Source organism: Telopea speciosissima, chromosome 1, assembly GCF_018873765.1.
Source record: "Telopea speciosissima isolate NSW1024214 ecotype Mountain lineage chromosome 1, Tspe_v1, whole genome shotgun sequence".
Lineage (NCBI taxonomy): Eukaryota > Viridiplantae > Streptophyta > Magnoliopsida > Proteales > Proteaceae > Telopea > Telopea speciosissima.
In genome coordinates, this window is record NC_057916.1 from 65,090,163 (window position 1) to 65,104,013 (window position 13,851).

The 13,851-nt window shown below is 38.2% G+C and overlaps 1 protein-coding gene across 2 annotated transcripts in view; it reads left to right on the plus strand.

Moving 5' to 3' along the window:
- LOC122670556 (ATP-dependent DNA helicase SRS2-like protein At4g25120) overlaps window positions 1-13,851 on the plus strand; it is a 56,563-nt gene that overhangs the window by 1,012 nt on the left and 41,700 nt on the right. For both annotated transcript variants that reach the window (XM_043867490.1, XM_043867499.1), the window contains exons 3-14: window positions 51-92; window positions 173-336; window positions 4,685-4,874; window positions 5,245-5,301; window positions 5,379-5,484; window positions 5,561-5,694; window positions 5,821-5,895; window positions 6,077-6,202; window positions 6,303-6,434; window positions 6,531-6,614; window positions 7,335-7,448; window positions 7,587-7,687. In XM_043867490.1, coding sequence (XP_043723425.1) covers window positions 51-92; window positions 173-336; window positions 4,685-4,874; window positions 5,245-5,301; window positions 5,379-5,484; window positions 5,561-5,694; window positions 5,821-5,895; window positions 6,077-6,202; window positions 6,303-6,434; window positions 6,531-6,614; window positions 7,335-7,448; window positions 7,587-7,687 — 1,325 coding nt within the window. The remainder of the gene's footprint in view (window positions 1-50; window positions 93-172; window positions 337-4,684; window positions 4,875-5,244; window positions 5,302-5,378; window positions 5,485-5,560; window positions 5,695-5,820; window positions 5,896-6,076; window positions 6,203-6,302; window positions 6,435-6,530; window positions 6,615-7,334; window positions 7,449-7,586; window positions 7,688-13,851) is intronic.

Consider the following 13,851-nt stretch of genomic DNA (forward strand, 5'->3'; position numbering starts at 1 on the left):
GTAACATTGCTTTTCCATGATCAAAATTTCCTTCTTGGTTCTTACATCAGACATCAACAATGGTTGGGCGTGTTTTGATGCTGCTTTGCAAGGTATTGTCATGTTATTTTATGAATGTCATGCTTAGTTTCTTTCTTATGGTTCTTATTTCTTACCCTTCAAAAACTGTCAGGGCATTGATCAATCCCATATTCTGGCCATGACCTTCACAATAGCTGCTGCCTCTGAGATGAGAAATCGGATTGGTTTGGTGGCAGGGAAATCAGTAGCAAAGGAACTTACAATCAGTACTTTCCACTCATTTTGCTTGCAACTTTGCTGTTCACATGCTGAGAAGTATGCAAATGTTTATACTGAAACTCCTTAATTATTAAATATGAAAGACTGGGTTTATATTTTGAATACCATCTATCCATGAATTGTAGGTAATGAGGGAGTTACATTTTTATTTGTGTTAGTTTGAGATTACTAGTGGTATATCTGAATTTTGAAAACATTTGGTGAACTCTGAAGTTATGAGCTTCTTTTATTGGGATATTTGTGAATTGTGAGGCGAGTTTTAGCTAACATTTAAGCATATGAAATTGTTTTCAGTAAAACAATTTCAACTGATTGACTCAGGTACTAGTTGGTCAGCATCAGCAAGTTTCTTGCCCAGAATTGACTAGTCATATGCTTGAATCAGGCAGCTTAGTCATTGATTCAACTGACTTCTGTTTTGTGAGACATTTAACATAAGTAAAATTGATTAACTTAGGCCTGATTTGGTATGATTTCTATTTCAATTTCTGGGGGAGATTTCTGTTTCGAAAATTGTTTGGTTTGATTTTTGCACCTTATTTCATTGAAATAGAAATCAGGTGGAAGAGAAATTCTGAAATAGCTGACGAGTTAATTCAAAATTTCTATTTCGTTCAATTTCAAAAACTCTTGCTCTTTAATGAGCATATGGTTAATTTGATGGGTAAAATAGTAATTTCATGTTAAAAATAAAACACCACCCTTCTTCTTTTCCTAATGGTCTCACCACCACCATTGCCACTGCCACTCCGCCACCACCGCAGCCACTACCATCACCACAACCACCGCCACCAGCACCGCTGCTACCACCCCACTACTGCACCACCACCACTACCCTTCCCAAAGAAATATAGAGAATCTATTATAACAAATTGAACTACCAAATGGATTTTTTTTTATTCTTGAAATATTTCATATTGATACAACCAAAACAATTTCAATTTTTTGACCAAAAATCTATTTGTTGACTATTTCATGAAATCAATCCAAAAATGAAATAGAAATCATACCATTTCTGGCCTTAATCACCTATGATTTTATTTTTTCATAAACGACTTATAAAAAAGTATAAGTTATGATAGCAAATTTTTTTCCTGAACTTCATTGATTATTTACTGGCATTACTTGGGTTTTGGGGATTATAAAAATGGATTGCTAGAGTCCAAGACAACAGTAAAAGTTGTATTCTGTCAATCTCTCTTCTGTTTATAGCAGCAGCCCAAAACTCATGGTTTTCAGTGACAATTGTCCTTATGATGAAACCATAGTTGTCAATCCGTCACCTAGGCGCCGCCTAGGCATCCAAGTAGGTTTCTAGGGGTCTAGGCTACTGTCGCCTTAGTGCAGGGCACCTTGCACTGGTGTAATTGGTAATTACTTTAAGATATTATTCATAAATAAGCAAATACCCCCCTATTTGAATCCAATACAAATAGTTTAAAAAATCAAATTTCAAAAGGATAAAAAGTCAACCCCCAATTCAAGAACAAAACTGGATTTTCAGCGGTAGGTGAAATTTCATCTTTCTAATGCTGGGGTTTTTCTCAAATATAAAGATTCCATAAATTTTAATATGGTAAAACATTGCTAAAATATTTATTTGTTTTGTTATCTAAAAAAAATATTTTCATTCAGAGCGATTTTGACAGCATTCGCGCACATCAAATAAAGTTTGACCGGAACATAACTCCTTCAATAAAAATCAGATTTAAGCAATCTTGGATTTGTTGGAAAGCTGGTTTTGTGCTCTACCTAATACAAAAAGTCTCATGTAAAAATAAAATCATTTGATCAGTGTTTGAGTTAAAATAATACCGCAAGCGTACGGGTCAATCGTAGCTACGGGTCGAACACGAGGAGATATACGCCACTCTATTTAATTAACTTAAAAGTAATGCAAAGTGGACCAAATTAAAATGTTAAATTAAACTAATTAAACTAATGAAAATTAATGCATCCTAACTCATAAGCATCTAACAAAATTAAGGGATTAAATTGGCGTCCTAACGCATGAGCATCTAACCTATACGCATGAGCATCTAACCTATCAAACTAAAGCGAATTGAAAGGAATAATAAAACGCAGCCACACTTCATAATCACATAAAAAGAAATAAGGGAATAAAAGTGCATCCACATACCACAACCATATAAAAAAAATAAAAGAAATAGAGGGAGAAGAAGAAGAAGATAGAGAGAGATAGAGGAAAGGGAGAATGAGATTAAGGGTTTAGAGAATGAGATACCTTGATGTGCTTGAATACTTGAATAAACTCACCATGGCTTCCTCTTCTAAATCTCCATGTCTTGTCATCAACATAGGAACTTAGACTAGGAAGCTTTAAACTAAAACTATTACAACCATTAAACTAGACTTATGAAATCAAAACTAAGAACTTGAAATCAAAACTAAGAACTTAAGCCAAAAATAAGAAAAGAAGAGAAAATTTCACTAAGTGAATGAAATAAAAATTACACTAAAAAACTGAATTAAAATTGAACTAGAAACTAACTAAAAACTGAACTAAAACTACTAACTTCTTACAACCCAAAGGGCAAGGGGTATTTATAGGGGGAAAAGAGGAAAAGAGAGAAGAAGGAAGTGTAGGAGAAATATTCCCTAAGAAAAGAGAATATTCTCTTCTCCTTCCTCTTTTACAATGCCTTGAATCCTAAGAAAAAAGAAAAAAATAGAAAGAAGAAGAAGAGAAGATTGTTTACATAGACTGCTATTTTTAGAAAAGTAAATTTCTAATTCTAACTTGTGCTTCCTTTTCTTTGTAGAAATCTTCTCCAAACAATAAAATCAAAGCATCTCTGATTTTTCAACCTTCCATAGATGAGAAAATATCTTTCAAAATAAATCTATCCCAAGTAAAATTTCAGAAGTGCCCTTGAAAAGTTAGAGGAGAGAGAGAGTAAGGGTGATGACTTGGATTCCTTCAAGAATAAATAAAATATCCATTCTATCCTTCAGAAAACGTGGAGCATTAGGTGCTTATATATGCCTCACCATTGTGTTCCTTGCGAAAAATCACCCAAAATAGACCCAAATTTCGTCAATTTGGAGTTTGGGAGCCCAAGATATCTCAAGTTGAAGTTGGACTGTCCGAGCCCTCCAAATGGAATCTTTCGGTCTGGAAATATAACTTCTGGTTATTACGTTAAGGCCCCTAGAATCCAAACTTTTGCTTCACTTTGTCCTGGCCGTCAATAATTACAAATAAACCCCTATAGACCATTTTCGCGCTTCGTTACGGAAACGATCATAACTTCTTCGTTTCAACTCGGAATCAAGTGCCGTTTGAACCGTTGCGAAGCTGATTCGATGGGCTACACATCCAAGCCATTAACACCTTTAAACAGCTTAAAAACATTTCCTTAGCATCATCTCCTCCATTTTCACAAGAAATCACCTACAACCTGAAAAGCACAAGAAAGCACCGAGTAACTCTGTCCAATGTGATAAAATGTATGCTTTATGCCCTAAGATTTCACACATAAATGTGCTCATCAATCAGTCAAACTTCTTAAAGAACAAGAACATTTCTTTAAATCGAGAGTAGTTTAATTACTTATTGATAAGATCATATTTTCTAAGAACAGTATAAACCAAATGTGAGACTAGGTATACCTGGACAATAAGCAATTCCAAGAATAGAATAAACCAAATGTATGTTTTGATTGTTTCAAACTTCCAATAGCTTGCTTCTTCAGTTCTACTGTCTTTTAGTTCTATGTTGATTTTTGATGACTTGATGTGGCTTGATATTGATTTTGATGACAATATGACTTAATGTTGATTTTTTATGACTTGATGTGACTTAATGTTGATTTTTTATGACTTAATGTGGCTTAATGTTGATTTTTGATGATATAAGGTACATATTGTAGCATACTAAATAATGGTAGAAAATAGGGGAAATAAAAAATACACTTGGGTGCCTTGGTCGCCTAAGTGCTTAGGCACTCCTCCACCGCCTTAGGTCGCCTTGCTGCCATGCCAACTATGGATGAAACCATAGGATTTGAAAAACAAATGAGGAACTTGTCCTTATTTAAGCATTTATCTCCAGTCATAGCTTCTATAACAAAGAAGCTTCATTTTTCAAATCCTTCCATGCACTATGTTTTTGTTTCTGTCGGATACAAATACTTATTTTGATTCATTTCTATATAAAGCTGCAATTTTCATAGCAGCTTCTTTGTTAGTCAGCCCATGTGCTTCTTGGGCTCTGACTGTGCAGTTCCTATGTAATCTTTGGATTTGTCATCTGTTTCAGATCCATCAAGCAAAATTTGTCATCTTTATTGAACATGCATCACTAGACCTACTCTTTTATGTGTAGTTATACAAAGCACAGACAAAGTTGGTGAATTTACAGGTTGGGCCGCACATCGGAGTTCCTGATTTATGGGCATGGGCAACAAAGGCGAGCAATCATTGAGGCTGTACGTTTATTGGAAAATGAAAGAAAGAATGAACAAAACCTTCCTTGTGAACCTGATGAGGGCTTTTGTGATTTAAAATATTGCAAAGATAAGTCAAAAAAGTGGCAGAAGTTTGTAACTCGGGTTAGTATTGAAAATTTTATACCACAACCCCTCCCCCAAAAAAAAAAAAGATTCTCCTGTGCCAAACCTGTTGTCTCCAACCTCCACCAAAAAATGCTAAGCAATTAAACCTAATCTATATTAATATCCTGCATTTTGATAATTTTGTGGTCCCTCTTTATCTCTTTGACTTTCTGTAACTACCTGCTGCCCCCTTATTTAGTTTAGTGAGCTATTCCTATGGTGTTACAAAATTGTACCATCTTCTTGTTTTAATGCTTAAAGATATGAAACCTACTGCCCCCTTGTTTAGTTTATTGAAGCTATTCTTATGGTGTTACAAAATTGTATCATCTTCTTGTTTTAATGCTTAAAGATGTGAAACATTCAGGCTAAGGCTTCTGGAAAGACTCCTGCCGAATGCCGAAAAATGGGTGACGAGATAGGAGTAAGAAGCAATTTCTGTTGTTTTGCAATCTTTTTTTGTTGATATCCTCATGATTCTTACCTGTGGATGTGCATCAGGCTACAATTCTTCGGAACTATAATGAAATTTTGAGATCGTGTAATGCTCTGGATTACCATGATCTAATCAGTTGTTCTGTTGAGCTTCTCACTGGTTTTCCTGAAGGTCAATATCATTACATTTTTTTCAAGTATGAAAAAAGACTGATTTTCCCTCATGTACAAATATTTTCAATGCACAGTGTACGACGAGTTGCAGAAGTCATGGAAAGCCATTGTAATTGATGAATTTCAGGATACAAGTGCCATGCAATATAGTCTTTTGAGGATTCTTGCGTCTCATAACCATATCACAATTGTTGGTGATGAAGATCAGGTGCAATTTTTTTCTAGTCCTTGATTGAAGAAATCTAGCAGCTTGATTTAATTTTTGAAATTTAAATCATTTTCTTAAAATATCTAGATTTTTCTGAAGTTTATTCTGCTGCATATCTTCTTGCAGTCCATTTTCAGTTTCAACGGGGCTGATGTTTCTGGCTTTGATTCATTCCGTAAAGATTTCCCAGACCACAAAGAGGTGTTTCTTATACACATTTTGCTGTGTTTTATCATGTTTTGGTGCTTCAACAATTCAACATGACTGATATTTAGCACAACTCTGACAGCAATCAAAAAGTGGCAGCGTGATTTTATCAGTCAACAGTTTAAGTAGTCATGGTTTGTTTTGCAATTTTAGTCATATATTTTTATTGTAACAGGTTAGATTAACAAAAAACTATCGCTCTACACGGTATATTGTGGAGGCTGCATCATCTCTTATCCGTTATAACAAAAAACGGTGCAAGTTAAAGCAAGTTTTCACTGATAACTCTTCGGGTAATAAGGTATCTTTTTTTAAGAGCCCTTTGTTCAAGATCAAAGTTCACATTTCCTCCATTTTTTTATTTGGTTTTGAGAATTTTGTATTTGGTCTGCAATAATCAGATTATTGTCAAAGAATGCCACAATGAGGATGCACAGTGTGCATTTGTTGTTGATAAAATTTTAGAAGCCACTTCTGATGTTTCGGATGCTAAGTGCTCTTTTGGCAGTATAGCAATTCTTTATCGGAGGCAGGTAAAATTATGATTATACCATTTCCTCATCTCAGTATTTATAAACCTCTCAAAGGTATGTCATGAACCACTTGTCCTTTCCTGTTATGTACGTCAGGTTTCTGGGAAATTATTCCAAACAGCTTTCCGCTATAGGAAAATACCCTTTAACGTTCATGGTGTGGCCTTCTACAGGAAAAAGGTTGCTGAGATCCTTATCTTCCAGTTCATGACAATTTTCTTTTGGCATTAGTGTTGAAGTTGTTTATTTTTTATGTATCTATGCCGTTGCAGGGGGTATTCCTTTTGATTATTAAATAAATAAAACAAATGGAGGCGAGATGGGTTTAGCCTACCTAACCTTGTCCTGTCTCTGTTGCTTTGTCATGTTTTGCAGGTCTTGTGATAATTATGGCTGTGTTATCCTATGTGTGCTTGCTTAGTCCCCCACCACCCCCCCCCCCCCCTAAAAAAAAAAAATCCTATGTCTGTGTCCTTGAATTAATATCACTGACTGCCCTGTTGAATTGCAAAGTAGAATAATCCATGATACTTAGGTGTGATTTTGAAACTAGGATTCTAGGAATGGTTTTTTTTTTTTTACTGCTTGTCATCTGATTGCCTTGAATGGCTAAAGACAATAAAGTGACTTTCACGGATGATCACAAAACCTTTTAGCGTATGCAAGTTGATTTAGTATATATCTTTTGGCATTTTTTTATTTTTTTTTTATTTTTCCTTTTTTCTCCTTTCTAATGCTTTTCCTCTTGTAAGTAACTACAGTAGCTAAAATAGTAATCTTTTTTCTAATTTCTGATTTATGTATTATCCACAGTTTCTATTTTTTAACAAAGCTTCAGGCAGGATTTCATGATTCTGGTATAAATATTTGATCTTGATTAAGAGTTTTATCCTACAACAGGTAATCAAAGCCATTATGGCTATGCTTCGAACAACACTGCCTGGTTGTGATGATGGCCCATTTCGTCAAGTGTTCAAGGCGTTATTACCCTGTGACAAAGAAGAAAAGAAGAGGGTAATTGTTTTAGTTGCCTCTCTTCTATATATTTTACTATTGCCCTTTCGTTTTTGTATTCTGTACCTCATTCTAAGAGAAGGATACTTTCTGTACATTTTTCCTCTTCTAAATTTAACACTGGGGCACTTCTTGCAGGTAATTAATTACGTTGAAAAAATATGCACTACTAGGAAATGCAGCTTTATATCAGCTGCCTGCGATATCTTTGCTGCCAAGATCTCTGGTACCTTCAAGAGGTCTTTGTCCAAACATTTTAATGGCATACCTTGTTTGGCAAGGGATATTTAATATTATTTGCTCAATACCAGTGGCTGATATTATTATTATTATTAGAGTAAATTACTTGTACCCCCTTGGAACTAGCCTGTAACACATGTAGCCCCCTCGTTTTGAAAAAATCACACATACCTCCCGCACTTTTACAAATTTATAACAGAGTGATACACTCCGTTAGTTGATCCCTGTTAAGTGATGACATCAGCGGGTTAGATTATACTAAATACCCAAACTACCCTTGAAGAAGGGCAAAGCTACCGTTTTACCCTTCTTACTGCTATCCTCCAAGCCGAACAATCCAACGAAGGCATTTGTTAATTCTTCTTCTTCTCCACAGAAACCTGCAAGTCTGCAACCTGCTCAACCTGCACCACCCACCTTGCCACCGCCATATGTTCTTCCTCCCCCACCCTCACCTTCACCCCACCTCACAACTCCAGCCTCACCCTCTGTTTTTTTGTAATCCTAATCCCTCTGCCCCCCCCTCCCCACCACCGATGACCACCGGGAATCGACAAGTGGAAGCCGTTGTTTAATAAATTGAGGAAAGATAAATTGGTCATGTTTCTTATCCAAGGAGGTGTTAGAGTTTATGTGTTAGGGGTATATTTGTCTCTGTTTCTATTATAAGCCTGTCAGAGGTGTAATTTTATATTTTATTCTCTTTTTATCTTTTACCTCCTTGGGGAGTCTCTTGTAATTCCTAAGAGTTATTAGTGAAGTAAATATAGGAGTTAGGAGAGCATTCTCTCTAAATCACGATTCTCTCATCTCTCTTCTCTTCTCTCCTCCCTCTCTTCCCCCTTGTTCAGCTGCAAACCATTGTTCTCTACCTTTAATCAAACCTCCCACTTATTCTATCTTGGTATCAGAGCGTGGTTTGAGAGTCGACCTAGCTCCTCTTGCTTCCTTACCTCTCTTTGGAACCCTAGAAAGGTAAAGGGTTCCATAGAGACCATACCATGTAAAATACCCTTCATAGAATGGTTGGTTGTTGTCTAAACATCAAAGCTTTGATGAATGGAGGGAGTTCTCTGCCTGGCAAGATGATTTGAAGCTCTTGAAGTCGATACCAAGTGCAGTCACAATTACCGCTAGCCTTCCCTCTCTTGGTTTCGATTCTGCCCATTGACAGGTTTGTTTGCTTTGAGGCTGGGCAATTTTGAGTCGCCTGGAAGTCCTCTTTCCAGCCCCCAATGGTTCATTTGGTAATCTGGCAGAATAGAGAGCACTGCTCTCATCTTCGATGTTGCACAGGTTTGGTCTCGATTCTGGCAGCAGTGATTTTCGTCTTATTTGAAGCTCTCCCTTGAGGTTGTGATACTGTTGAATGATTGTTAATTGCTAAGAATGAAATATCCCTCCTTTGATATTTTTTTGGCTGCTATGAATTGTTTTTCCTTGGACATTGGAAGTGTTTAGCCTGTTTTTCAGCAAGTATTTGCTCTTGGTTTGCTTGCTGCCTGCCTTTTCTCTTTGTGTGGTTGGGTTGAGGATGCTCCCTATTTGTGTAAAGCTCTATATTGAGTTTCCTTGAAGTGTTTGACATCATGTCCACCATGTCTGGGACTGATTCCATTGTCAGTGGCTCTTTGGGAGCTTCTAGTGGCAGCTTAGCTGTTGCTATCCCCACCACGAATTTCCTTGATAATCCCAACACCCAACTTTCTATTGTGAAGCTTGACACTACAAACTATTTGGATGGTCTCGCTCCATGATGTTGTCCCTGCGCAGTAGAGGAAAGTTGGGATATATTACTGGCTCCATCAAGGCACCTGAACCTACTGCCCCAGTCTATCTAAAGTGGGAGACTGAGAACTCCACTGTTATGACCTGGCTGATATTCTCCATGAAACCTGAGATAGGTAAGAGATTTATGAGCAAGGAAACTGCAAAGGATATTTGGGACAGTGTCTCCAGAGTTTATAATAGAGTTGGTGATTCAGCCAAAGTGTATCAAATCCTCCAAAAAATCATCCATATGAAACAGGGTGATAGGAGCATATCTGATTACTATAATACGGTTATTAGCTTATGGGAGGAATATGATCACTATAGTAATCTCTAGCTGTCCAATTTTAAAGATGAGGCCAAGGTCTACAGGAAACAAGAAAAGGAAAGAATCCTCATTCTACTTGGTGGTCTTAACCCAGAATATGAACCTCTTCGCTTGTAGATCTTAGGGAGGTCTCCTCTTCCATCATTGGATGAGGTGTGTAGCTACTTGCAGAGTGAGGAGACTGCTCCCTCACTGGAGAGAGTTGCTCTTGTTTCTAGTTCCCACCGCAACCAGAGAGGTGGAGGGAGAGGTCGAGACAGATTTAAATGTGACCATTGTGGAAAGTTGGGGCAAACTAAGGACAGGTGTTGGGCTCTTTATGGGCAGCCTCCTAGTGGGCATGGTGGATCATCTGGTACCCGAGGAGGTAAGACCGGAGGAGCTATCGGGGGAGCTAGAGCCCACTCTATGACAGCTGCTACTGAGTCACCTAGACCATAAACTGATCCTGATTCTCTCTCCAGAGAGGATATTGCAGCACTACATCGGATGATGTCCCGATTTGGCTATTCTGCTACTGCTCCTGTAGCTTCAGACTCAGCCTCAACCTCAGCCTTGCAGGCCTCTACATCTGCCCCTACTTGGGTCGTTAACTCGGGTGCCACAGATCATATGACTGGTATGTCTTAGTGTTATGACTCTTATTCTATTTGCTCCGGTAAAGATAAGGTTAGAGTTGTTGATGGTTCTCTTTCCTCTATCTCTGGTAAGGGTAATGTTCGAGTCAGTTCTTCTCTTTCTCTTGATTTTGTACTTCATATTCCTAATTTTGCCACTAACTTGTTGTCTGCCAGCCATTTAACCAAGTCCTTGAACTGTTGTGTCACTTTCTTTCCTTCTCATTGTGTCTTTCAGGATTCGGTGATGAAGAGGGTTATTGGTAGTGGACGTGAGGAGAAAGGACTCTACCTTCTTGAGCTCCAACCATCTGTTTTGCCTGTTTTGCCTACTGCTTAGTCCTATGTTTGTGGCGAGACTGATAGGAGTATTGTGGATTTTGTGATGCTTTGGCATCAATGTTTAGGCCACCCATCTTTTGTTGTTATGAGGAAACAGTTGCCTCACTTGTTTACTTCTTTTTCTTCTTTGCATGTTTTTCAGTGTGAACCATTTATTTTTGCTAAACACTATCACACTTCTTATCCCTATCATGGTAATGGATCCACTGTTCCTTTTCATATTGTACATTCTGATGTTTGGGGACCCGCTCCCACTACCTCTTTGTCTGGATACTGCTATTTTGTTTCATTTGTTGATGACTACTCTCAGACTACTTGGACTTTTTTAATGAAACAAAAGAGTGATGTTTATTATGCTTTCAAGAATTTCTATCAGTTAATTTTACTCAATTTGGTACTCGCATCTAGATAGTCCGCTCTGATAAAGGGGGGGAGTGCATGTATGGGGGGCTCTAACTGGTTTTTTATTGATCATGGTATTATCCACCAAATTGCATGTGTTGATACCCCCCAATAGAATGGTGTGGCTGAAAGGAAAAACCGCCATCTGTTGGAGGTCACTAGAAGTCTTCTTTTTAGCATGCACGTTCCCAAAACTTTTTGGGCTGATGCTCTCCTTGTTGCTGCCTTTCTCATCAATCGGATGCCAACTCTGCTACTTGGCTCCAAGTCTCCTCTAGGAACTCTGCTTCCACAAACCTCTGCCTTTCCTCTTCCTCACAAGGTTTTTGGGTGTGTTTGCTATGTCTATGTTAATAAATCGGCTAGGACTAAGCTTGATCCTAAGGCCCTCAAGTGCCTTTTCCTTGGTTATTCCTCTTCTACCAAGGGGTATAAGTGCTATCATCCCGCTTCCCGAAAGCGTTTCCTCTTCAAAGATGTCACTTTCTTTGAGTCTATCCCCTTCTTCACTCCTTCTCTTCAGCATCCTCTTCAGGGGAAGAATAGAAGGAATGAAGAGGATGTTGATTTCCCTTTCCTCTCACCTTTGCCTACTTCCCCATTTCTGTTTGACATTGGTAAACCTAAAGAAGGGGCTATAGTTGCAAGAGGTTTTGGTCATGAGAAGGATTACCACATGCACTACAAAAAAGGTGAATGCTTGCAGAGTAAAGGAAAGAAGACCTGCTAAGAGCCCTCTTTGGATCTGGATCCTGAGCTTCATCCTCCTCAGTCAGGTGATCCTCCTTTTGACTTAGATCTCCCAATTGCTACTAGAAAGGGCAAACGAGCTTACACTAATCCTATTGCCCAATTTGTTTCTTATAATGCTATCTCCCCCACAGGTCTTGCTTTTACCACTGCTCTCTCCACTGCAACTATTCCCCAGAATCTCACTGAGGCTATATCTGATCCAAAATGGAAGAAAGCTATGTTTGAGGAAATGAGTGCTCTTGAGAAGAATGGTACATGGACTCTTATTGATCTCCCTAGGGGGAGAGTTCCAGTTGGATGCAGGTGGGTCTATACAATCAAGTACCGATCAGATGGTACGGTGGACAGATACAAGGCTTGGTTGGTAGCCAAGGGGTACAGTCAAGTTTATGGTATTGATTACCAAGAGACTTTTGCTCTTGTGGCCAAGCACAACTCAATCAGAGTCCTTCTATCAGTGGCAGCCAACAAAGAATGGCCATTGTATCAGTTAGATGTGAAGAATGCTTTTCTTCATGGTGATCTAGAAGAGGAGGTGTATATGCAACCTCCACCTAGTATCAAGTCTCCTTTAGCAGAAGGGAAAGTTTGTCTCCTCTAGAAGGCACTTTATGGTCTTAAACAGTCTCCCAAAGCTTGGTTTGAGAGGTTTCGACAGGCCATTCTAAGGAATGGATATTCCCAGAGTCAGGCTGACCATACCTTGTTTATCCGAAGAGGAGGTAATGGTGCAGTAATTGCTCTTATTTTTTATGTTGATGATATTGTTGTGACTGGGAATGATGAAGATGAGATAAAGAGGTTAAAATATTACCTGGCCGAACAGTTTGAAATTAAGGATCTTGGACTTTTGAAGTATTTCTTGGGGATTGAGGTATCAAGATCAAGGAAGTACATCAATATTTGCCAACGGAAGTTTGTTCTGGACCAATTGAAAGAGACAGGAGTGTTGGGATGTAAACCAGCCAACTCCCCAATGGATTAGAATCACAAACTTAGTGAAGACTGTGGTTCTCCTCTTGTAGATGCAGGGAAATACCAGAGTGGAAAAATAGAGCTTTGAAAATTCAGGACTAGGGAGAGTGCACAGTAGTGGCTAGAGTACGATAGGTGTGCATAGACATTGGGGATATATGTGAAATCCACTGTAAATTTGAACTTTTGAACTTGTGTGATTTCAGGTTCTAGTTCTGTGTCTATGGTTGCCTCGATGCTGTGGGCTGCATCAGTGGAGGATGCAGATCAATTCTCTAACTCACCTATGGAGGATTCCGAGGAGTTATCTCAGCGAGCCATTCTTGACTCTGAGGGTTCTACAGGTTGCCTGCATCTGAGCTACGTGTGTCAGACATGCTTGGATGCACAGATGCAGAATCTCTCCATTCCTAGACTGAATTGTAAGTTATAATCTATTCTTATGTATATATACATAAAATATTGCTTAATTAATATACAGGGGCAGATTGGTATTTTCCATCTGTGGGACCCATGTCCCCAGTGTGGAATTCAATTCCCTATAGCCTACCCTAGCTGACCTTCCTATTTATGTCATATGACATCAAATATGTGACTTAGATATAAGTAGTTAAATACTTAAATTCTAAAAGAACAGTCTAGGAAAATGAATTTCTAAAACTAATTCTAATTTGACTAAGGCAAACATGCCTTAGTCATACATTACTATGTAAACATAACTAAGCCTTAGATTCATTAATTCCTACATCTAAAAGAGGTCACAACCAAATCAGCTAGAGAGCTTAGAAAGAAATAGAGAAAGAAGAAGAAGGAAGGAAAGAAGAGGACTTTGGGGCTAAACCTTGGAGTTAAGGCTTGGAACTTGCAATTGAAGGCTGCTAGCACCAATTGCATCATTCAGTTTCAGGTAGGCCATAGAGATAATTGCTGTACCTGATTCTTCTTTCTCTTTTCTCTTAATTTCATTTGGGTTTCA